Here is a 26,862-nt window from a genome sequence, read left to right as displayed (position 1 = left end):
TAGTTCAATTCTTATAGCCATACATTGCTACTGGAAAAACCATCGCTTTCACTTAACTGGCCTTTGTCAGCAAGGTGATATCTCTGCTTTTTAGTACGCTGTTCAGATTGGCCATAGCTTTCCTTCCAAATTGAACTGAATGACAAATTGAATGATTAAATTTCTCACAGGACAGTGGCTTAAGTCATCATAATAACTAGGACTTACTTCCATGCACCAACAATTTGTGACCTTAGCACTGTGACGCTCCCACAAAGACTGATCAAGACATTTGTCTTTCTACCTTAGATGACCTTTCTGTGAATTGCTCTGGTTGGAAAAGTCATCATTTTGCCACCAAACTGGTGACGAACCACTCACAATTTAGTCAGGCCGGTCCTCCCCAGCCCATCTCAAAGCATGTCTGGCTTGGTATCTCCTGCCAGATCTCCTATACTATTGTCACAGCCTCAGCGAGGACAGGGTCACCTCCATGTCACAAAGGAGCAACTTTAATAAGCTCTAAAGTCACACAAAAGCAAAGGATAAAGCCAGATTTTTAAGAAAATGGAATTTCAAACATTGAAAGTATGTCCACGGCTTTAATGTGAACAACACAATACGTGCATAAGGAAACTTATAACACCATCATCAATCTGGATTTACCCTCCAGGGACTCCAGGAACGCCCCAAACAGTCCAATACTCCAAGGAGCTGTGACTTTGGCCGGGAAGATACTCCCCGTCCTTTTTTAGCAAATAGTCCTCACGCTCTAGCAACCCTTTCACAACTTATCTGATGGTCTCTGAGAGTTGCTATGACCAACAAATTTGCCAGCCTGCAGCCAGCTTGGTAAGAGCCTCTTTGAGCTTGGCTAAGGCCAGTTCTAAGACAATAGGCATCATTTTGCATCTTTGCAGCACCTACTAAAGGTTGGGCTCTGTTGGCATATCCTTCAACAATCTCAGACCAATTGCATGCCATGATGAGGCACCGGAGGAGAACTTAGTGGAAGACTTCAGAAATAATATCTAACTTAGCCAGAAAAAAAGGAAATACTAACCAAACCAACCAAAAATCCATTTCTCATATGTAGAAAATTTCAAAATCCAAGGAGGAATGCTTCATGTTGAAACGGAAAGTAGGGGCAGCTAGGTGGTGCAGTGAATAGAGCTCTGGCCTTGGAGTCAGGAGGACATGAGTTCAAATGCATACTCAGACACTTAACACTTACTAGCTGTGTGACCCCGGGCAAGTCACCTAACCCCAATTGCCTCATCAAAAAGAAAACAAACAAACAAACAAACAAAAAAAAAAAACCCAACAACCAGAAAGTAAAAAATATGTCAAAGAATTAGGTTAATACAAAAGATTGTTCAGTCATAAAATGAGTCTACTCCTACTACTAGGGGAAATATGGGGAATGAAATAGCTAGAAATGAGGTAATATAGGAAGTTATCTTTGACTCATGTCTATGTTTGAGTAAAGAACTTCCATCTAACAAACCCTAATTATAGACAATGATAAAGTCCTTGCTCTGGGCAAAGAGAATCAATTAGAGAAGCAGACGTTTGAATTCAAGTACATGTAAGCTAGATGTCTGATGCTGAACAGAACACTAGAAATGCTCTCTACTTTGGCGTCCACAGCATTTGGGGAGACACACACACACACACAGTCCATTCAATTAAGAAGTTGATCTGAACTGTTACAACTATGACGGCTGGGCACACAAGGGTTTACCTGGTGGCTAGAGGATCACAGCCTCACTGGGGAGATTTGGGAATTTAAATTAAAGGTACAGTATAAAAAATAAACTGTAAGACAAAATGCAATACATATTTTAAAGAGAAAAATAATTGTTCTTTCAAAGCATGAGATGATTGGAAGAAAGAGGAAAGGCAAGGAATTTTCTCACTTACAGGTACTGCAAGGAAGCAAGGATAAATTAAGTGTGCTTTCCAGGAAGAGTGGAAATTGTTGACTAAAAGTTAGATCTAAATTTTTAAAAAGAAAATAGAGATGAGGGGAGAGAAGAGAGTATAATTATGAGTACTGCAAAGAAAACATTTTGGAAACAAATGATTTTGCTAATATTTTTTAACCAAAAGAAAAGGAGGCCCTCAAATATAAACAGAAAATCATGCTTTGTTACAGGAGCTGAAATGCTTCAGACTTACGAATCCTAAGCACCAGTGAGGACGGAATTTATTGCCAAACACCACCGTACTCTTGGGCATCTGATAAAAGCTTTTTGGTAAGCTAATAGCTTAATGGCGAGGCAGAGCCGGCACAGGGGTCTCCGATGAGTACAAGGCTCAAGTTTCTGTTCCAGGTTTCACCTGAGATGCTTTCCTTCACTAGGTGGCAGTCAAGTGAATACACTTTATGTCAACTCGTAACTAGACCTGCAGATCAGGTTTTATAATTTGACCTTTCTGAACTCATGATGTCACCTGTTTTCAACACACTTTAAACTATGAGGCAGCAAATGGGGGGAGGGGTTGCTTTTTGAGACTCACAAAGCAAGAGGGGCACGGTGCGTCTCACCCTGGTCCCTCCATTTCTTGTCTCTGGTTATGTACATCCGAGCCCTGCCTGATTCTAGGAGCAGCTATTTCCAAAAAGCATCCTTGCTCCTCCGCTCACCCTCCATAATGGCCTCTCAGAAAGCACCTATTCTTCTCAAGTCAAAGGAGATCTGCTCCAAGTCTCCTTAACACTACCCAAGTACTCCTCCCACCAACCACAGCGCTAACTGGACAGTGAGTCAGATATTTTTGTAGGCCGCGTCAAGGCCAGTTTTCTCACTGATGCGCCTAAAATCCACTGATTACTGTCAACCTAAATTCCTACAACTGCGTGAAGTCTTTGTTTCCAGAAAGACAGTTCGAAATACAGGTAAGACTTTCAATTTTCTATTAAAGTTCTCTTTCTGAAATTAGTTCAGAAAAACTCCTGATGAGGAAGGAGTAAGAAGGGGGCAATCATGTACAATTACAAAACCTTACAGCAACAAGGCCATGGCGACATTTTTAAATGCACATAAGACAACAGAGAAGCAGAACAGAAAGCTAGAAATGGAAAAGCCTTTAGAAATCTTCTAATCTTCTCATTTTGCAGAGTAGGAAAATGAGGCCCAAAGAAGTTAGCTGAGTTGCCCAGGTATACACTGCTAGTTAGTGACAAAGGTACATTGAGAACTGAGATTTGCTGGCTCACCTTTCAGTACTTTTTAAGAAGTAGGAGCAAAACAGTTTTGAAAACAACATGTAGAATCCATGTAGAATAAATTCAGGTTAAAAAAAAAAAAACCCAAGCAATATGAAATGGAGATTCGTGGCTTCATAAAGAACCCTCTTTTTGTGATCTGCTGTGCTCATGATAAAGCTCTTTTTTTGATGTCTGAGTAAAGAATGAATTTTTTAAAAATAATCTTATGGAATAAGATAATTCCTTTTTCTCCAACTGTTACTATAGTGTAGAACAAAAGATTCAGTCTTAAATAAAAGAAGCATGCTATTCTTACAGCAATCTTAACCTCTACCAAAAATGATGAGGAACAATGCTGTGTCTCAATGGCATTTGAAGGGACCTGGGTTGTCTAATTCAAACTTCCAGTCAATGCAGGCCATTTCCTCTAAAGACTTCCAGACAAACGACGTCCACACCCTTCTGTAACACCGCAAACAACAGGTGTCTCCCGGCGGTAACGTGGCCCACGATGGGCAGCTCTGGCTGTTACAAAGTTCTGCCTTATACTGAGCTGAAGTCTCCACCCTGTAACTTCCCCACATCGGTCCTTCTGACTGGGTCTCTGAAGCCCCAAAGCCGGCCTATTCTCTCTTCCAGAGAGGAGACTTTCAAAAATGCTCCCTCTTAATTTTTCTCTTCTCAGACTAAACAGCCTTCAGCATTCCCTCTACTGTTCTCATATGATGTCAGTCAGTCAATAAGCATTTTTCAAGTGTCAGGTGCTATGCTAAGCACAGAGGATACAAAAAGAGGCAAAAAACAATCCCTGCCCTCAAGGAGCTCACAGTCCAATGGGGGAAAGAACATACAAACACCTGTGTAGAAAAGCTATCCACAGGATGAAACAGATACAATCAGCAGAAGGAAGGCACCGGCATTAAGGGGGTTAGGAAAGGCTCCTCAGGGAAGGTGAGGTTTTAGCTGAGACTAGGCTGGAAGCCAAGAGGCAGAGATCAGGAAGGAAATCGTTCCAGGCATGGGGGACAGCCAGTGAAAACGGCCAAGGTCAGAAGATGGGGAGCGTCGTATCTGAGAAATAGCAAGGAGGCTGTTGTTATTGAGTCTCACAGGACGTGGAGGGGAGCAAGGCATAAGAAGACTGGAAAGGAAGAAGGGAGCTAGGCAGGAGACTGGAGTCAGATCTATACTTCAGGAAGATTTATTTGGCAGCCAATGCAAAGATGGACTGGAGTGGGGAGAGACTAGAGGCAGGCAGATCCACCAGCAGCTACTGCAATGTCTAAACAGGAGGAGATGAGGGCTGGCAGCAGGGTGGTGGCAGTAGCAGAGCGATGTCAAATCGACTGGAGAGGGCACTGCCATCCTCCCAATCCCTTAGGCTCACAGCCTAGGAGTCATCCTGGACTCCTCACTATCTTTCAGCCCCCAGATCCCCTTGGCTATTGCCAAGGCCTGCTGATTCCGCATCTGCAATGTCTCTTCAATGTGCCCCCTTCTCTCCTCTGACCCTGCCACCCCCCTGGGACAGGACCTCATCCCTCACCCCTAGACTACTGCAATAGCTGCAGGTGACTCTGCCTGCTTCGGGCCTCTCCCCACCTCCATCCAGCTACTAAAGCGATTTTCCTAATGTGCAAGTCAGATCATGTCAACCCCTTTCACCCTCCCACACCACAGACACACACATACTCAATAAACTTCAGTGGTTCCCTATCACCTCCAGGAGCAAATACCAAATCATCTGATTGGTGTTCAAAGACCCTCACAACCTGTCCCCTTCCACCTTTCTGGTCTTCTTACACCTTACTCCCCCATGTACTCTTTGATCCAGTAACCCCAGCCTCCTGGCTGTTCCACAAACAAGCCCCTCCATCTCTGGGCTCTGGGCATTCTCTCTGGCTGTCCTCCATGCCTGGAATGTTCTCCCTCCTCTACTCCTACTACTGACCTTCTCGGCTTCCTTTGAGTCCCAACCCAAATTCTACCTGCCCAGGAAGCCTTTCCCAGCCCCTCCTAATTCCAGTGCTTTCCTCTGTTAATTATTTCCCACTTATGCTGCATAAAGCTTGTGTGCCTCTGTTTCTTTGCACGTCGTCTCCCCCAATGGATTGTAAGCTTCATGAAGGCCGAGACTTTATTTTGCCTCTTTCTCAAGTGTTTAGCAGAATGCCTTGCACATAGTAGGCACTTCATAAATGTTTACTGAATTGAACTGAAAATAAGGGATGAGAAAGAGTGAGGAGTCAAGGAAAACACCTAGTTTGTGAGCCTCCACGATTGGGAGGATGGTGGTGGCCCAACAGTACTAGGGCCATTTGGAAGTAGAGAGAGTACCAGGGAAAGACAATGAGTTCAGTTTGGACATTCCGGGTTGAGTTTTATGAGACATCCAGTTCTGGATGTCCAATAAGCAGCTGGTGATGTGGGTCTGGACTCGCACCTAGCCGGAACTTTTTTTAACAACAGTGGAAGATATTTTGTTTTTAAAATCATCTTTCAAATTCACCTTTCTTGGTAGAAATCAAAAGCAAAACACCTTCATTTAAAAGTCAAATATACTTTACTACCTCAGTCACAGCAGCCTCACACACTAAGAAACACATCAAAAGAGAGGGCCTGATCAGAGAACCCGCTGTTCAAGGATTTTGAGCAACAGCATCTCCATGACAATACGTACTATACACAGGACTTTTTTAATGCGGTCATCTCTGCTAACGTTCACCATCTGAGTCAGCTCACTTCACAGTTTATTAGGAAGTGTGCAGTAAGCAACGTGAACATGGGACAAGTGAACTATTGATCTCACAAGCAGGACAGGCATGATGCTCCAGAATGAAGTAGCTAATCCCAATAGGAAAGTCCTTTTAAATTCAGCTTTATATACAGTATATCTACACATGACCTACCAGATGTGTGTGTGTGTGTGTGTGTGTGTTTGTGAGTGTGTTTGTTTGTTTAATGCCACAAACAATTGAGAGAGAGAGAGAGAAAGAGAGAGAGAGAGAGAGGAAGGGAGGGAGGGAGGTTAGGGCTAGATAAGTAGACCAGCAAATCCTAAGTATAGAGATGATAACTGAACCGATGGAAACTGATGGGATCACCAAGTAAAACAGTACAGAAGGAGAAGAGAGGATCCAGGGCAGAGCCCTACAGAATGCCTACCTTTAGTGGATGTGACCTGAATGAAGATCCAGCAAAAGAAACTGAAAAGGAGCATTCAGACAGGTAGGAGGAGCACCAGGATAAAACAGTGTGACAGAAATAGAGAGAAGAAAGGATCCAGGAGAAGAAGTCAACCAACAGTGTCAAAGGCTGCAGAGATGTCAAAAAGAATGAGGACTGAGAAAAGACCATTCGATTTGGCAATTAAGAGATCACTCTTAACTCTGGAGAGAAAATTTCGGTGGAATGATGAGACTGGAAGCCAGACTGTAGAGAGTTAAGAAGAGGAAAGTGAGAGGAAGGAAAGACACTTATTGTAGACGACCCTCTCCAAAAGTTTAGCCACAAAAGGGAAGCAAAGATATGGGACGATAACTAGTGGAGATGGACAGATCAACTGAGGGCTTTTTGAGCGCATGTTTCCAGGCCAAAAAAAAAAAAAAAAACCCAAACAAAGGAGTACTGAGTAGACAGAAGAGATCAAAGATAAATGAGAGTGGGAATGATAGAGGCAGCAACTCGCTGGAAATGACAGAATGGAATGAGATGACTTGTGCATGGAGAGGAGTTGGCCTTGGCAAGGAGAAAGGCCATGTCTTCATGTGAGACAGGGAGGAGGGAGGGGATAGTGGCAGGAGGCATCTGGGTGATGTGAGATGAGGAAGAAAGGAGAAAAGAGAACTCTAGGCGAATGGCCTCAATATTTTCAGTGAAACGTGAGGCAAGGTTCTCAGCTGAGAAAGTGGAAGAAGAAAGAACCACAGGATATTTGAAAAGGGATGAAAAGATTTCAAAGAGCCACTGTGATGAGCAGGATAGTGAGTTAATTAGGGAGCTGTAAAAGGATGGCCTTACTACATTGAGAGTATGATCTGGTCAGGACAGAAAACATCAGGTCCTCTCTTAACACGGACACTCTATGCCTATTAATGTCGACTGAAATTTTATTAATGTTGTTTTAGGAATGAGAGAACACTGCTGTTTCATGCTGAGCCCCACCAGCCTATAAACATAGAATGCAACATTATTCTTGAACCACTTAACTGTACTCTCATCCAGCTCACTCTGCTCCCATTTTGTCTAGTAAGAAACTGAACCGTGAAGGATTCGGCCAAATGTCTTCTTGAAATCAAGATACAAGAATGTCATGGTGTCCTCTTGATCTACCATTCTTCTAATCTCATCAAAAAAGGAAATGATGGCAGTTTGATATGATTTGCTCTTAGCAAATCCTGCGCTTATCAACAAGGTTTTCTTTTTTCAAGTGTCCACAAGGTATTCAACAATTTCTTCCAGAGTTTTGTTAGGAATTAATATTCGTGCAGTTTTTGGAATCCATCTTAAATAAATGCTTTTCATTTGCCTCCTCCCTCCCCAACTCCATTTTGGAAAATCAGTATATTTATCCATCTCTTGTCTTCTGATGCCTCTCCTAAGAAGCATGGCTTCTCGAAGATAATGGACGGTGGTTCCAATCTTATCTATAAGTTCTTTTAGTGGAGAGAATGAAAAAGAAGAAAGGGATATAAGAGATACTACAAAGGTAATCTCTATAGACCACAGAGTAAAATATATTTTAGTATGTAAAAGAGAAACTATTTGATACATACACTTTAGGCCTAAATGCAAAAAACTACTAAACCTGGATGTTCTTATCAGGTTCCCTTTGTGTAAAAGAAAACTAAAAAGAAGGAATGAAAGAAAAACACACAGCAAAGAGATAGTGAAATGGTTACTGGCTCTTTAAGAAAATCCTCAGAGAAACATAACTGTAGAAAGCCTGGTGAACACAACATTGATTGGGAGTGAGGTAACCACAAACACCACTGTCTCAAATGAAAAGGGATTCAAGATCTGACCCAGAAAACAAGCATCGTAACCACTGGATAAAATTTTAATGAAAAACACAAGATGCTGTACATACAGGCGAGATTGAATTATTTGCTGTTAGGCCATAAACGTAAGGCTCTTTTAGAAAGAAGAGATGCTAGAAGCCTGCTTTGACCTACAGATCAAGTTTCATTCTATTGATCCATGAAACTCTGGCATCTCCTGCCTTTCGTGCTGGCCTAAGCTGAAGGACAAATCTTGGACAGCAGAAGAGATAACGAAGGAAGGACTGACATACTGCTGGTGGTGTTCACCTTACGAAGACCATTTCTAGAATGGGAAGTCCATGTTTGGCTTTCTTAGACTAGGATAATCCAAATGACAAACACCTCAGCCTTGAATCTTGTATCTTTTCAAGTTTCAGAAACGCCTCTTCACTGATATGTCATAGAATCATGGAATGCCAGAAATGGAAAAGACATCAGAAATCACCTTGTTTAATCTTCTCATGATCAGAAAAATGAGGCCTAAAGAAGTTAACTGAGCTGCCCATGTTCACCCAGCTAGTTCGTAACAAAGGTGCTTTCTGGCTCACTTTTTGGTACTTAGTATAAGTAGATGTAATGTCTTTCTATGGCACTCATCTCAAACTTGCAGGACATGTTACAAATGTTTACTCAAAATAGTTCTCTGATGCCCGTAATCAGCATTAATCTTGAAATCTGAGTAAACATAAATAAAAGGACAAAATGGGAAGACAGCTTTCCTCCTGGGCATATGTTGTGTGTTAAAAGCACCAAATACTGCCAATAAGAGTTATTCAATACAGCTTTTTCCAAAACATTAATTGTCCATTAAAATCCTCCTGCCTACCATTTGGAATTTCAGTCCCAATCTGAGTGCCATTTAAAAATGCTACTTAAGGAAAACTTTCCCTATGTTCCCTAAAGAAACAGACCTATTTGCTATTATTATAATATAAATATGCCTAGCATACTTTCCCCTTGGGTAAGCTACTCTTTTAGGTGAGTCACTCAAATTTGAAATAAAACTCTGAAGTGTTCTAATCTGCACTTTCCAACAATGCGTACATGGCAAGATGAGTAGAAACATTCATGATCCATAGAGAAAAATGGTCTTCCTATTATAGTGTTACAGAAAAACATGTGGGCATCTCTAGCAATTTATGAAGAATTCATAAGTGGTTTTCTGTGCAGAATGCAGAGAAATTTACAGATGTGAGAGTGAAACTGGACTTCGAGTGCATCAGGACACATAAAGGGCCTACTTCAAGGCGGTTTAAACAGCAAATATATACTGTGTGGTGGGGAAGGAAGATAATGTGTGGTCACAGCCCTTCATCATAATAAAGGCTTTGAAAATAAAGAATTAGTGTAGACACTGGCTTGTACCAACTCTTCTTCTCCTCATCTGACTTTTTTATGTCTTCATAAAATACAAACTATTTACCCTAATGAAAACCCAACACAACATGCCACAAGAGTAATTTAAAAGCTAAGGAAGTCTTATTAAGACAAATGGCTTAAGGATCCCACTCCAGAGGAGGCCGATCCTACAGTCTGAGTCTCATTGTGAGCTACAGAACACTGCCAGTGAGAGGCATCTTAGAGACAGCAGAACTGAGTCACAAGCAACCTCCCACCCCAAAAATCTGATGCAATGCCAAATGGTGTTCTCAGTCGAAGGTTCCTGTCTGACACTATCCTAAAGGACAAGGGAGCAGAAGAGACAGCAAGACCGAGAGGCAAAAGTAAAAACATTTTTGCTTACCCAGCAATAACAACCCCGTCACAGGAATGGACATCGCATAGAACTTTACCAAGCTCATACTGTAGCTGGCTCACGGCACCATTGCGATTCTGCATTAAAGAAATTGGGAACTTTTTTATGCTATTGTTGTGACCATCTAGTAACAAAATGTCTAGGTAAGTCTAGAAGCAATTTTTTAAATCTTTTAAATTGCATTACCATTTTCAAAATCTTTCTAACCATCAGGAAAATAAAGAGAGGGGTTTATATATACATGTGTATGTATGTGTATGCATATACATGTGCATGTTTAAGTATAAATATATATACGCAAATAGAGAGAACGAGAGTTATCTCTACAGACAGAGAGATGCAGCTCCATATTCTCTCCCTTAGAACTCAGACCCCTACAGATCAAAGTTCTTAAAATTAGCCTGTTTAATGTCACTCAGGTAATCATAAGGACAAAGGGTCACTGAGGCAGAGCTGGGGGGAACCTCGGATGTTATCTAGACCAGATGCACAATTTCCCTGTGCCTTGGGAACCAAATCAAAATGTAATTGGGAAATGTTTGTCAAAATAAATAAAAACACATTTTTTTGTTATTCGGTTGTTTCAGTTGTATCTGACTCTTCATGATTCCATTTGAGATTTTCTTGGCAAAGATACTGAAGTGCTTTGCCATTTCCTTCTCCAGTTCATTTTTACAGATGAGGAACGGAAGCAAAAAGGGTTAAGTGACTTGCCAGCTAGGAAGAGTCTGAGGCAGGATTTGAACTCAGGAAGATGAATCTTCCTGACTTTAGGCCCAGCATTCGATCCACCTAGCCACCCCCAAGATACAAAACAACATAGATAATGTTAATCTGTAGTTTTCTAAGTCAATTTGGGCTTGCAGGGATCCCTTTCAACACCACTGATTTAGACCAACCCCCTCATTTTAAAGATGAGGAAACCTGAGCGGGAAAGATTAAATAATTTGTCTAAGGACCCTGCATATTAAGTGGCAGGGTTGAGATTTGAACCAAGGTCTCTGTCTCCAAGTCCAACAATTTTCAATGGTGCCACTGTAGTGAGGACCTCATCAGGAGGTCTTGGAAGAGCTGCACAGTATGTACTGTATGTACTAGAGCAGGTCCAGAGACTTAACTCTAGTTTCAGGTTCATCCCAAATGGGAAAGTCCTGGGACTCTCAGATCCTTTTAGGGCAGCTTCACAGATTTCATCCAGAAAATACCAGGCCAAACTTTAGAAGTGATAGGAATAAAATGGAGTTGACCTGCTAGCATAAGGCCAGCACTACAAGATCTTTAAAGCAGAACAGGGGCTGGGCCAGGACACTGATTAAATGTCTGGTTAAGTCTGCTGAGTTGAACTGAACTGAATGAACCAGTGGTCTCTGAGTCTACTCCAATCTAAACCAAGTATAACAAATGAATATCATCATTTATAAACTCACCATGCTAGACTTTAGATAAGATCCTACATGGCAACATGAAACTTAATAAATGATTCCTCATGTTAATTGCAATGTTATTATTTAATCCTTCTTTGCTAGTAGTCTGATGAGAAATGAATCCAAGGAGCCAAGATGGTGGAGTACAAGCAGTGACTTGCTTGAGCTCTCCCCCAAACCCCTCCAAATACCTGTAAAAAATGACTCTAAACAAATTCTAAAGCAACAGAACCCACAAAAAGACAGAATGAAACAAATTTCCAGCCCAAGACAAACAAATCCAAGGCAAACTCAACACCAAAGTTTCCCCAATATTTTGACACTGGTAAGTTTCCATCTGTAGTTTGACTTAATTTGATTTTTCAAGAAATATTTAGTAAGAATAACCTTGATTCCAGAGGGCAGATAATGAAATACATTCTGCCTGCTCTAAGGAGAAAAACTGTGGGTACAAAAGAAGGGTTATGTTGTCAAAGACAGTCAAAGTGTAAGTTTATTTTACTTAACTGTAGTTTTTTGTTATAAGGGAGGATTCTAGACAGCAGTGCAGCATTCGGGTATTGGGAAGTGACAATGAGATTAAAAAACCAAAAAGCATCAATCAAACTTTTAAAAATACAAATAGCTATTAAGTGACCATTGCATGGGGAGGCTCCCTATCGAAAAGGAGAGATAAGGCACATACATGAGCCAATTTAAAGAACCATGGGAGCTATATAGGAGCTATCACAAGATGATTAAGCACCAAATAAATAGGAATGCAGTGGCTAGAGAGATGCCAACGGGAAGGGGCAAGGCTGCCCTTTGAAAAGGCAGTAGCTTCCTGGACACTGAGAAAACAAGGGCCATGCTGTTTGATTTCTATAGAATATTCCAGAATTCTATAGACTATTCTATAGAATATTCTAGAAATTGAGGCAAGACTACATCAATGATAATCCTTCCTCTGGCCTCATTCATGGACAGTTCTTGGGTGCAAAGAGCTTGGTCAGCTACCCTGAGTTACTCCTCACTCTCAGGTCATATCCACACTATAAATCCTGCAACTAGAATTAAGTCATCTCGCTTTCCGAACCCCAGTTTTTCTAATTAATCTCCTTTTACTCTTCATCCCTGCCTCTTGTCTCAGTTGACATAGCTGCTTCTCTTTATAAAGATATTATATCAATCAATGAACATTTATTAAGGGTCTACTATGTACTAGGCACCATGCTTAGTGTTGGTGATACAGACTCACGTCTATGGCATCACTCTCTACTTTTCTGTCAGTCTTGAAATTAACATTTCTAAAGTCCATTTTGTACCTGAAAATGTTTTTCTTATCTACAGCAGAGCAAGAGATTACTTAAAAAAATCTACAATTTACATCTGGAGAGAAATCTTCTCAGTATAAGTAGTTCAAGGACTGTCATAGTTTCTAAGCACACCTTGCCCCAGAAATATTCAACCAAAGTCCTTTAGGCCACTGCATGCACCCTATGGGTGATGATTTTAGGTCTATAATATGGATGCGCACAGATCCTATGGAATCAGTATAGCTGTGTTTAAATGTTCAAGGCTAAAATGCATAAGAGAAAATAACAATATACACTAACTCCTCTGGGATAAGTATTTCTTAATCGGTATACATGGGCTAGTTTTCAGGTGTCCAGATCAAAAGTACCCACTCAATGGTTATGACTTTACTGAAGAGAAGCATGAAAGTAAAACACTCCACTAGCCATAAAAACCAGTATACCTCATCATTAGTAATAAGCAAAAAGGTGTTAATCCAAAAGCCTACCAGGCCCTATGTTCCACATGGGTTTAATCTTTGGGGGTGCGGGTAGGGGGAGGATATCTTTACAGTCTAGTCTCTGCAGACATTTGGGGGTAAATTAACAGGTTGTCTTACTACACTGAGAACATCATTCCAAAACAGTGTACATGGCAGCTGTCTCCTACCAAAAGAAAAAAGTCCTCTTAGGAAAACTTCTAGCTATGATCTAATACTTCCAAAGAGATTCTACAGTGATAAATGATACGGAGTCAAGCCAGTGACGAACAGAAAACAGGACCTTAATAATCTCTTCCTTGCGTTTACTAAGAATATTATTTTCAACCCATCACCTCCAAACTGGTGACATTTTCATTTTTTCCATTTAATTTAAGAATCATTGAAGGTTAAAAAGGAACTCCTTGCATTAAGGACTAATAAACAAAGATTAACTGAATAGCTCCGATTCAGTAGAGAGTCAGAAGACGCTCCTAAATGCTGTTGTGGAAAATGGGGGACGGTTTTGTAAACACAAACCACATGGGCATCAATTCACCAAGAGCTGAGGGAAAAGCTCATCCATCTCCCCGCTGCCTTCACTTCTGGCCTTTAACCTCATGCTGCCATTCAAAGGTTCCGGCTTCCAGTTTCTAATCCTCTACAGAGTTAGCCTCCCACAGGTAACACTGCTGGGCACTGTTCACCTTCCAGTTGGTCCGTAACGTGTGTTCCTTGGCCCGGGATTCTTGGAAGACAAGTTTCCAGCAGGAGCAGTCAGAGATGCTGGTCCCTGGAAGGTATCCTTCCTGTTGGCACAACGTGTACCACAACACTTCATCTTCTGCGAGAACCTTCCACGTCCTGCTCACCTAAAACAGCCCAAGTGACATAAATGTCAGATTATGCAATTATAGAAGCCCACTGCCATCCAAAAATCAATCAACACCTTTATTACCGCCCTAGATTATGGAAGTGTAAAATGCCTCGTTAACAAAATGCTTTGTGTTGAAAAAAATATAAGCAAAATGTTTCCAGTTTTTCTCCCAAGACTTCAAAACTGTTGAACTAGTACCTACAATCACATCTTAGAACATTTAATCAGATTGTCATATATAAATGAGAGGTTTTAAGACTCCAAATAAAAATGCAAAATCTATGTAGTTTCAAATGTGTTAATATCTATATTTTGTAGTTACAAAACATCTTTCATAAGAGACTCTCAGTGCCAACAAGCATTGTATCTTCTCATTTGGAGCTTAGAAGATTGTGTAAAAGAGAAGGAAAGTCATGCTCAGAAATGCAGGGATGCAGTAAACAAGAATAGTAAACACAACCAGTGACTCAGTTATCTGTTAGTAAACCACACTTCTTTAATGCAGATGTACGCTCTCTACTGTGAGAACTTGGATTCTATTATATTCATAGTCTGAAAATACTTTCCAAGTATGAAAGTAGGGCTATAGCAGGAATGAGACTAGAATGTTGTTAACCCACGTGGTTTTTTGGGTTTGTGTTTTTTTATAGGAAATGCAAGCTGCTAAGCAGGGCTGATATAGAGAAATTATGCCTAGAATGGTCCTTTTTAAAACCCACTGGTATCCAGGGGAAATGAGCCATCTTAGAGGCTGGTGCTTTCTTTCAATGTTCCCTTGGAGGAAGGAGATTTACGATGTAATAGAATGACATACAAAGTTGGCTGCATTGCAAAGGATGGACTTTGTTGGCAAGAATCTGAAACTGGTTCAGTCAGATAAATGTTATCTGGGGTCTATGGTGTATTATAGTAACAAAGGATCAAGTGGTTAATGCTTGTGCTTAAGCCTAAGGTTGCAACTCACATCTAATAAAATGAGTCCAGTGACCCACAGTGGATAGTAACCTGTGATCTGTAACGCTCCCTGAGGGACATTTCTAAACATCAAATATACCAGGCCAGGAGAGGTTGGGGGAGCTGAGGAAAGAACAAGACAGACAGAAGCTGAGAGAGTTCTTCTGAATGTTAGAAGAACCGTGCAGTAAAAGCATACCCCATTTAAATATGTACTTGGAAGCACATATGTATATGTATATGTATATGTATATGTTTCCAAAACTGTCAAACCAAAAGTCAAGGAATGAAAATTCACATTAAGAAGGATTCCACATTTTACAAAAGGGTTCACTACAAAGTTTCTTTAAATGATGAATTTCTTTGGTGTGCATAAAATATTACTTCCCTTACAAAAAAATATTATTTACCAGTCAGATTTTTCAGAGACATATCACCCCCCCTATTTGATAAACTCCGGGGGTTCCCTGTCACTTCCATGATTAAATATGAAATCTTGGGTTTGGCATTCAAAGCCCTGCTTAATCTGACCCCTTGGGATCTTTCTACTCACCTTATACCTTACTCTCCTCCATGTACTCTTCCTCCAATTCAATTCATTAAACATTTATTAAATGCCTACTACGTGCTAGGGATATAAATAAGAGAAAGACAGTCCCTGCCCTCAAGGAGCTTACAATCTAATGGGGTAAGACAGTACAGAAAAGGAAGCTGGAAAGAATGGGGAGAGAAATAACAGAGGGTACCCAGAGTGGGGAGCATCTTGTTCCACGGAGTTCAGACCAAGCAGAGCCGACCACAGAAAGTGCAGTGAGCTGCAAAGATCATGTTTAGCCCTCTATAAAGGAAAGCTTTGGGTGGAGTAAAGCGTTCTGTACTCCAGCCTCCCAATGAGGGGAGAGAGGAGGCTGAGGGAGATGGGAAGGTGATTAGTATAGGCATACCTCAGAGATATTACAGGTTTGGTTCCAGACCACCACAATAAAATGAATATCACAATAAAGCGAATTTTTTTTTATTTCCCAGTGCATAAAAAAGTTATGTTTACCTATACTGTAATCTACCAAGTGTGCAATAGCTTTATGTCTAAAAATCTGTGTATGGCTTAATTAAAATGCTAACCATCACCTGAGCCTTCAGGGAGTCAAAACCTTGGGTCTTGCCTCGATGTCGACGGCTGCTGACCGATCAGGGTTGTGACTGCTGACGGCTGGGATGGTTGTGGCAATTTCTTGAAATGAGACAACGATGAAGTTTGCCTCGACAATTGACTCTTCCTTTCACTTGAACACTTAGGGGCCATTGTAGGGCTACTGGTTGGCCTAATTTCAATATTATTGTGTCTCTGGGAATCGGGAAACCTGAGAAGAGCGAAAGAGATGGGGCGTGGCAGATTGGTGGAGCAGTCACACACACACACACACACACACACACACACACACACTCTTTACTGATTAAGTTTGCCATTTTTTATGGGCACAGTTCATAGCACCCTTAAATAATATAGTAACATCAAACATCACTGATCATAGATCACCAAAACAGATATAATAATGATGAAAAAGTTTGAAATATTTCAAGAATTACCAAAATGTGACACAGACAGATGATGTGAGCACAAGGTGTTAGAAAATGGTGCTGATAGACTTGCTCAATGCAGGGTTGCCACAAATCTTCAATTTGTAAAAAAATAAAATAAAAAAAAGCAATATCTGTGAAATTCAATAAAGTAAAGTGCAATAAAACAAGGTATGCCTGTATATGCCTCTCTTGTCTCCCAGCATTTTCACTGGCTGCCCCCCTCCCTGGAACGCTCTAACATGCTTCTCCTTCTGCCGCCAGGCTTCCTTCAAGTCTCTGCTCTGGTGCACCTTTTCCAAGAAGCCTTTCCCAGGGCTCCTTCCCTGAGAGATTGTCTCCAGTTCATTTTTGTCTCTATCTTATGTGTACACAGTTGTTTGTGGGCTCTCTCTTCCATCAGACTGTGAGCTCCTTGACAGCAAGAGTGTGTGGCATATAGTAGGCTCTTGATAAATGCTAGCTGATTGACTACTATATAAAAGTCAACTGCATTTTCAGAGAACAAGGTAGTACAGTGAGAAAATGACTAGATGAGGAAAAGTCTTTAGTCTCAGCTTTTTCTTCAACTAAATTAGGCAAATCACTTAATCCCTCTTGGTGGCCCTCTGTTTCCATATCTTTAAAAATGAGGGATTTGAATTAGATCATCTCTAATGTCCTTTGTAGCTTAAAAATTCCAAGATTCTAGTATTTCTGTGTCTAAATTTCCTCACTTAGACAGCAGGAATAATCATACCTGTCCTACAAGTCTCAAAAGATTCAATAGGGAAAGAATGTGTGTGGGATAACAATATTACCTTACATTTCTATAACACTTAAAGTTCCACAAAGCACTTTCCTCCCAACAATTGCATAAGGGAAGCAACACAGTGTTATTAAGCCCATTTTACAGAGGGGAAAACCTGGATTCAGAGAGGCTCTGTGTCTTTCCCAGGGTTACAAGGCTAGAATGTGTCCGAGGTGGGATTTGAACCAAGGTCTCTTGACAACAAGTAAAGGGAGGGGGGTGGGAATAGGAAACAAGATTTTGTTAAGTGCCTACTATGTGTCAGGCACTGGGCTAAGCACTTTACAAATACTGTCTCATTTGATCCTCAAAGGAACCCCAAGAGGTAAATGTTGTTATTATCCCCATTTTACAAGTGAGGAAACTGAGGCAGAGGTGACAGGACTTGCCCATGGGCACACAGCTAGTGTCTGAAGATGTATTCCAACTCAGCTTTTCCTACCTCCAGCACTACCCTCTCCCTCCCCAACACTGTGCACTGTAGTACCCCTTAGTGGCCTATGGGATTTTCCCTGCCATACTCCCCCTAATGTGGACTAGAAGGAAGAAGGCTAGACTTGACATCAGAAAGACCTGATCTAGCTGTGTGACCCTGGGCAAGTCACTTAACCCCAACTGCCCAAAAAAAAAAAAAAAAAAAAGACCTGAGTTTGAAGCATGCTTTAGTCACTCACTAGTTCTGTTGTATTAGGCTCAAATAGAAGCCTGTTTCCCCATCTGTAGGGTGGGGATGAAATACCGATGGTACCTATCTGATGAGATGGTTGAGGATTAAAAAAGATGATTCATAAAGAGCTTTGCAAACCTTAATGTGCCATATAAATCTCAGTTATTATTAATAACTGACCATGCAAGATGGAATCCATCTACACCACTTGGCACAAAAGTCAACCCCTGTTACGATGAACTCCAAGTAACTCCTAAAAATTCCTTTGTCATCCTGAAGTTTTATTGCATCAAATTATATTTGAAGAAAGTAAACCATTAACTGGGGCTTGGAAATATTTTGTTCGTAAAGAGACTTTTGTCGAAATGGTATATGTGGCGCCGAGCCATGGCCTACACTGTGACAACAGATACAGGGTGAAACCCAAAAAAGCACAGGAAAGTCAAAATGCAAACACTCCTATTCCTCTCTCAGTTTCAAATATTTTGACTGGCAATCTACTTGCTAAACACAAAAAAGCTAAATTAACATATAAAGGGAATTACAGTGTATGAAGCTTCCAAAGGTATGTCAAAGCAATGTCAATCAAAGGCAAACATTGATTCAGCTTCCATATCCTGGCTTCTATAATAACCAAGACACTTGAGTCACTTTTTTAAAAATGCCATATGAAGTCTGGTCTTTTTGTTATAAATACCTGAAAGTCTTCCAGTTTGTCAAATTTCCATTTTTTTTTTAAGTGGGAAGGATTTTGGGGGGTGTGGGGGGAGGGGATGGGGTACTCTTGGACAGGTGGGTGAGGAGAGAAGATAAGGTAACAGGGTAAAAAGAAAGGCTGAGAAAGAAAATAGTGAGTAAAAATAAGATGGAAGGAAATTCACAAATAGTAATTATAACTGAATGTGAATGGGATGTTTATAGCAGCTCTGTGGTGGCAAAGAACTGGAAATTGTAGGGATGTCCATCAATTGGGGAAAGACTGAACGAGTTGTGGTATATGATTGTGATGGAATACTACTGTTTTAGATTTTATTGATTTTAGAAAGGCATTGAAAGACTTGCACGAAATGACGAAGAGTAAAATGAGCAGAACCAGGAGAACATTGCACATGGTAACAGGGATATTGTTTTAAGGACGACTTTGAGTGACTCTGTCATTTTGACTATTATAAATATACAAATAAAAATAAAGGACATATGAAGAAGACCCAAAAAATCACTTTATGGATGAATATGGGCACAGATAGAAGGTAGAACTAAGGCAGAAGTAAGACATGTTTTTGCACGGGGCCTGCAAAAGAAGGCTTTGTGTTTTAAAGACAGACTCTGAGCATAGACATACACATATATATGTGTGATGCACGAAGATACACAGGCACAAAAGGCATAAGAACTCTGACGAGGATACTGAGGCTACTTAAATCACCTTCTCAACCTAAACTGTCAAACTTGGCAGACAGATTTAAGACTTAGCTGCTTCCAAAGCTCAAATAGTTGTTTTAAAGAAACTCATGGAATTAGAAGGGCCCTCAGAGAAAACAGAATCTTAGAGTCAGAACTAGGTTCAGTCTAATTTAACTCACGCTCTAATTATGAATTCTGTTCACAATGTCTCCAACAAGTGAACTTCCAGCTCCAATGATAGGGATCTCATTATCCCCCAAGGCAGCCATTCCATTTTTAGATAGGTCTAATTGGGAAGTTTTTCCTTGTTTTGAGTTGAAATCTATTCCCCAGTGCCTTGTACCCACTGGCTTGGTTCTAGGACCTTTTCCACAGAATTTTCAAATACTTGACAGCTATGTCTCCCCATCCCCAACCCACATTCCTAATTCCTCCAACTGATGCTTGGCATATTCACTGGTCCCCTCACCATCCTGAATGTCCTTCTCAAATGTGCTATCCTAACACTTCAAATGTGAACATAACATTTCCAACTCGGCCTGCCCAGGGAAAAGTACAATGGGATTATTGGCCCTCTCTTCCCTCCTTTCTTCCAGTTTGGGGCTGCCCTGATCAATGCATGTCTCCTAGGATCCAATTCCAGTGCAGGGCCAGACAGCAAGCACTTAACTGAGGGCCTAGCACTGTGTTAGGTGCTGAGAGAGACAGAAGGCTCATGTGCTCAGAAGGAAGCAGATGTTATGGCTGTGTTGGGAAAAAGCTGGACAAAAGGCTTGTTTGTGTTAGGCAAGTCCCCGAGAATCTCCAGCATTTTAGGAGTATTCAACTCCCAGATAATGATAAGGTTGGTCTTGCAAATATTAAAATGCTGCCAACTTCTTTAATAAATTGGACAGGAGTGGGGGGAAAAACTTTTAAGAAAATAAATACATCTTAAAGATTTGTTTGTTTGTTTTTAAAGCAATCAAGGAGAAGGAAAAGAAAAAAATGTAGATTGTTCTAAAGCTTTTACAAATGTTTAAAAGATCCCCCCCAAAGAAATCTATCTTATTTTGTGATTTCTAAAAATCAAATTATATTAAATCCAGCCAGTTTACAAGCTTAAATTTTCCAAAGGGCCTGACCTGACCTTTCTTTAATGCACTAGAACTGGCACGACACTCCCCTGTAAAAGCCCCACTGAGCGAGCCTCAGCTGCAAGAAGTCTCTAATAAAAATGTCTCCAGCATTTCACTTTACAACCCCACTGTGAGTTGCTGTGTTAAAAAACAGCCCTTGGCTCCAGATCAGCTTGATTAGCTCTGCCTGAGTTGGGGTGAGGAGGCCCAGCTAGCAGAAAACTATTGTTCTAGTTACGTGTTTACCAAGGATCCCACACAAAGTCTGCTTGCTGAGGCCAAGCCGGCGAAGCCGTCGGACTCGAGCTCAAACGCAGCGAGGGAGGCAAAGGTCCCGTGTGACCATCTCCTGCTCACTTGGGCTGTCCCCAGGAGAGGAGGATGTTCTTGGGTAGGTCCACTTGCCTCTCCAGAAAGACGGGTGCAGTCAGAGCTCAGGGAGTTGAAGGTCGGCTCTAGGGGTCCCTACACCTCCCCACCCTGCTTCCTTCAGTTCTCTGTTGAGATTCGTGGTTTCAGTTAAGTGCTGATAGATGCCTCATCCCCTCTAGGTCCTGCCTGCCTATGGCTACGTGCACAGAAGATTCTGGTTCTAAGATAAGCAGGGCCTCAATCTGATCTTAATGCTTTTCCTTAATTTGAGGATTTTAATAAGCAGGCTCCAAAGATACTCACATTTTAGCCTTTTCTATCCAGAGAAACAGCAACATCTCCACATTGCAAACCTAACAGCTTATTTATCTTGGTATCATTTATCTCCTGCTCTTCAATTATATCAGCAACCGCTGAATCCTGTAATTTCTGTAACATCCATTCATTTTCTTTATTGTTCCTTTCTGTTAAGCCCAAAGAAATGAAATTCTCTCATACACAAAGGTGGACCCAGGCATTTAACATATCATTTTCAGACTCAGAGTTTACGAGTACCTCGCAGGTGCTAATGCAGGTGTGGTTACCAACGAAGTCCTCACACCTGCAATTTATGTAAGTGGATAATGGCGACACACACCTGAAAATCACCATCTACAACTCTGCCTGACATTCTAACCGCTAACCCCACATTCGAATTTTTAATACACAGTGAAAACGATATAAATGACAATTCCATGATCACGCTGTAGTTTGTTTTTCTATGAGCAGGATGTCTGGCATGTAGTGGGGCATTTAATAAATGCTTGCTGATTGACTAAATAGACATATGCCTTATCTCCCCCTACCAGACCCAGAGCTCCTTAAAGGCAGATGACACAAGGTCTTATTTACTCTTTGTATCTCCCATAGAGCTTAGCAAAGTATATCCGCACACAGTAGGTGTTTCATAAAGGTGTGATGAATGAACTTTGTTATTCTGTTGTTATTTTTTTAAATAGTCAATAAAGTATGACATCCTTCAGGCACAAAATAAACAAGTAACACAAATGATACATAATCTAACAAAGAAATTTAAAGGGTTGGCAAATTCATCTATTCTCCTACAAACAGGGAGATTGTTTGAGTGGATTTTTCAACACCAAATCCTCCCTTCAACAGAGCACAATTCCCTTAGAGATCACTAAGCCCTCAACTAGAGAAAGCCAAGGCCTCAGGAGTGAAACATCTAGGACTCACATAGATCATAAGCTAGTACAAAATGCTAAGACCTTAGCCAATAAAACCCAATAAAGCAGAAACAGAGGCGAGAACAGGGGAGACAAAAATCAAAGGAAAAGGATTTCTCCAACTACTTAATTTTCGGCACACTTGAATTTCCAAAGGCCCACACAATCAGGGTACCTTACTGTTAGTTACGAATTTGGCATAAAGAGCTAAGCAAACAGGTTTTCTCTAAGGGCATTCATATAGTTTACAATGCCAATTCGACAAAACTGGCTCAATTTCATTAAAATCCCAAGGGACCTTCATTTAAAAAAAAGGACTTCTACAATAAAAATAAAAAGCAGCAGGACGTTCCATTCGACAGAAGGGTTTTTTCTTGTTTCAAAAACAAAAACACCATGAGAAAAAATGAAAATGCTATTTATTTTTATTACTTCACCTTTCATTTTAGCATTCAAAAAGTAAGCCAATTCTATCAACTACAAGCCTTCAGTAGGCATTTACTCTGAAAGCCTCACAAAATCCTGGCCACCTGAGGCACTGCACATTATCCAAGAGCTGTAATCAAGAATATTTTCCAATACTTATACATACTCTCTCTAAACCAGACTGGAAAAAAAAAAAGAAGTAAATCCAGCTGACCAAAGGGGGAAGATTTCTAGTAGACAATTGGACTACTGTGTTGTAAATTAGCTTGTTCACACCTGCAGAATAATCTCACCAGCATAACCAATCTACCCTGAAATGCAGCCCTGTCGTCTAGAATGGGGGACGTCTTTTTCTACAAGATGATATCTGTAACTGATAAACTCTTTGGACGAGAGAAGCAGCAGCAGATGTGAAAGCCACATGGCCCTCTCTCTACAAAGCAGGAGAATAGAAAGCAATGCTCAAAGAAATGATTTCTTAAACAGCAGTTCCCTATCAAGAGAAAGATTTTATCTTCTAATGCTGACTTTTTATAAAGCAGCTATTAAACCCTATCCCAAGATTACAACTAACAGGACCCGGCTGAAATCCAGCAATCGGGCCCATCTAGCTACACTTTTATTTTCAGCTTTTGGGAATAGAGCCAATATGTAAAGTTAGACTCTAACAAATCAAAAGCCCAGTGAGGATGAAAGTCAATACAGGTTTCCCTCAATTAATGGAAAAATTCAACAGAATTTCCATAAAGTAAATTTCCATTGAATGAATCTTCTTTTCTAATCCATCTTCATCATATACTGAAGATGTGTTCTTCATGGGATCTCAGACCCAGAGCTGAAAGGGTCTTCAGAGGTGGTCTATTTTTGCTACGAAAAAATCTGTATTGATTCAATACAAATTCAAAAATCCAACCTGATGTTTAAAAAAAAGACCTTTTGGAACATAGTAAGCCTTCTCAAATTCATATTTTAAAAATCATAACTTCCCACTAAAATGTTAAAAATAAGACTGTGCTAAAATAAGGGGACGGGACAGGTATGGGAACTGGACCCGTGATTTCACTGGGATAGGGAACTCCCAGGTAAGGAAACTCCCTCTACCAATGCAGGTCAGCAGCTTCTCTGCATCTTAGATTCTTTGAGAGTTGCTTAGAACAGTGATGTCAAACTCAAATAGAAACAGGGCCATTAAATCATACATAAGGATCCCTACTGATGGCATATGGACTTACAACACTACACAGTAACACAGTGGATAGAGTGTCAGGCCTGGAGTCAGGAAGAACAGGGTTCAGTTCTGGTCTCAGATACTTTCTTAGCTGTGTGACCCTGGACAAGTCACTTGACTTTGCTTGCCTCAACCTCCTCATCTGTAAAATGAGCTGGAGAAGGAGCCAGGAAAACCCCAAATGGGGTCACAAAGAGTCAGACACGACAGAACAAAAAAATGTTCTATTGTATTTTTAGTTATTTTGCAAAATATTTCACTATCTGGTGTGTGTTTGACTTTAGGATCACAGAGCTGGAATGTGTCAGAGGAAGGGGTCTTAACCAGGGTCTTCCTGGCTCCAAGGTCAGTCCTCTATTAACTATGTCACCTCTGGTAAAACAAGATCACAAAACAGAGAGAAAACCTGACCCCTAAGCTCCCCCTAAAGCTATCCAAAAGAAGGAACGGGTTGTTTGTCTGGGAGATTAGGGGTATCCCTTCCCCAGAGATCTTCAAGCACTTTTGGGGTGCTATGGAAGAAATTCATGTCTGGGTCTGGATGATCCCTGAGACTTGCAAAATTCTTTCCAATCAGGGCAGAAGCAGTGATCAATAAAGTTTTAGGAATTTCACTAAAGTCACAAACCCCTTTTAGTATTTCTAACTTCATAGTCCTTTGGTTTTTGTGCATAACTCTCTATTATTTAAACTATCCTCTTTCTAACATCTTTTTCTGGGAATACATGAACAATTACAGTACCACAGAATGGGAGAAGGAAATAACACATACTATGGAAAAGTTTAATCCTTGCTTGGCAATGGAGACTCCCTCCAGAGTCTGTGGGTAGTTAGTCAACAGACTGCCTGACCAAGATTTTAAAAAAGTAATCTTGTGCCTGTGCTATTTTTGCTCCCAACATCATCGTTTATTTAACTATTGGCAGGCATCTCTCCAGTAGACTGTTAGCACACCAATAGCACAAGCGACTGAACCTTGCAGCATAGTGATCACTGTCATGTATTTTCTCCATGTAACAAAGGGAGCCAAGTATTTGAGACGGCAGCAGCTCACTGTGGTAATACTGACAATGTGGTAAGTACAAAGCACAGTAGGTGCTTTGTTGTTGTTGTTCAGTCTGTGTCCAATGCTTCATGGCTCCATTTGGGGTTTTCTCAGCAGAGATACTGGAGCGTTTTGCCATGTCCTTCTCCAGCTCATTTTACAGATGAAGAACTGAGGCAAATAGGGTAAAGTGACTTGTCCAGGGTCACACCACTAAGTGTCTGAGGCCTGATTTAAACTCAGGAAGATGAGTCTTCCTGATTCCAAGCCCAACACTCATACCACTTTGCCACCTAGCTGCCCCAGTAGGCACTTAATAAGTGTTTATTGAATTAAACTGACAAAGGAGTAGTGTAAAACATCCAAATTCTTCAAAGTGTAGAGGGTGGTATTTTTTCAAATGCATTCACAAAGATTCATTAATTCCATAAATGTTTAATTCTGTTCAGAAAAAATGTTATTAAATGAAACCTACTCTATTTATAGTTAAGCGTTCTCTGACATAAAACTGAAATTATTCAGATACCTATTGCTAATCCCAGTGACTGGAAAAAAAAATGACATCAGATAGGTAGGACTTACCTGAGCACACCTTCCCAGCTCAGCCCTGCCCAGATACTGAAATATCTTTACTGCCAGTTCATAAGGTAGCTGGATGTCGAAGAAGGGGATCTCGTTGATTTCATTCTGAAAAGAACAAAATAAAATCATTAAACATAAGCTTCATATTCCACAGCATGAAAACAGCTCATAATTAGTGTCCAGGTAATTACTAGGCATCCATTCTTAGGTAGAAACAAGAGGTTGTGCTGTTTTCTAACTGAAGAGACAAATTCTTGCTATTCCACAGATCAGAAGCATGCAACTAATTCAGGGCTTAGCAACCTTTTTCAGATCCCTGACCCCTCAGGTAGCCCCTGGCCAACTCCACTGTGCATTTTCAGAATCTTAGAGACCAGTTCCCACAATGCTTCAAAAAGGCAAAAACAGGTTCCCACATTACAAGCTAGGGAGCACGGCAGGAATCCGTGCAAAGCTTCACCCACCTCAAGGGGGGTGCCTCCTGTTTCTACAAAGGCTAGAGCAGCCGATGGCAAAAAAAAACAGAGGCCTCAGAATCCAGGCATCCAGGAGCGAGAAACAGCTCTGGCTTCCAAGACAACCGCTGCTACCCCCAACTTGGAGGGTGAGACCCACACACTGAGAAAGGCTGATCTAATTCACTAAGTGTTTTCATTAGGAAAAAAAAAAAGAGCAGGGTTGCGAAAAGGAATAAAAAGTAAATAAATAAAATGCTACTCTTAATTGAGGTAAATACCATCTTCCCTTTGCTGCTAGAAGAGCAGAGTTTCCTAATGCACTCAGGGGATTACACTGGTTAACCTGAGTGGGCCAATGCAAACAAAGCATTTCTTCTACTGTGTCATTTATTAATGCCGAGAAATTAGAGCTTTCTTGTCTTTAGTTAAGCAATTAGAGATGAGGTAACGGGCTTGATTTGAGAGAAAAGGCTGTCATGAAGTGCCTGCCTACAAAGAGAAACCAAAGTGTCAGAACAAAAAGAAAAATAGATCCTGTGCTCTCTTCCACATACACTGGCCTCATTTAATTTTATACTGGGCAAAAAAATCACGCTCCGCATTCCACCAGCAGGTATATACTTAATAAAACGCAATCTTAATCGGCTGTGGCTGACTTCGGTGGTTTAGCATCACGATAGACCAATCACTAATTCACCATTCCAAAGAATACATCCTTATTTGCAGAGTGGCTCTAGGCTTCAAATAGACTCACAGTCTCAGCTTTTAAAGAAAATATGGTTGTACATAGCAACAGCAACATTGTAAGGATGGTCAACTGTGAAAGATTTGGCCACTCTGATCAAGACAGTGATCCAAGGCAATTCCAAAGGACTTGTGATGAAAAATGCTATTTATCTCCAAACAGAGAACTTTTTAACTCTCTTTATTTTTATTTTGTTTGTGTTTTCCTTTGCAACATTGCTAATA

The 26,862-nt window shown here is 40.8% G+C and overlaps 1 protein-coding gene across 1 annotated transcript in view; it reads right to left on the bottom strand.

The window, feature by feature from the left end:
• FBXW8 (F-box and WD repeat domain containing 8) overlaps window positions 1-26,862 on the bottom strand; it is a 112,469-nt gene that overhangs the window by 71,645 nt on the left and 13,962 nt on the right. The window contains exons 2-4 of the mRNA XM_027864177.1: window positions 25,436-25,540; window positions 13,876-14,040; window positions 9,980-10,068 (exon numbers count right to left, since the gene is read on the bottom strand). Of these exons, the coding sequence (XP_027719978.1) occupies window positions 9,980-10,068; window positions 13,876-14,040; window positions 25,436-25,540 (359 nt within the window). The remainder of the gene's footprint in view (window positions 1-9,979; window positions 10,069-13,875; window positions 14,041-25,435; window positions 25,541-26,862) is intronic.

The sequence above is a fragment of the Vombatus ursinus genome, unplaced genomic scaffold (assembly GCF_900497805.2).
Source record: "Vombatus ursinus unplaced genomic scaffold, bare-nosed wombat genome assembly UNPS02001287.1, whole genome shotgun sequence".
Taxonomy (NCBI): Eukaryota; Metazoa; Chordata; class Mammalia; order Diprotodontia; family Vombatidae; genus Vombatus; species Vombatus ursinus.
Note: the sequence above shows the minus strand (reverse complement) of the source record. Positions and strands in the feature narration are given on the sequence as shown.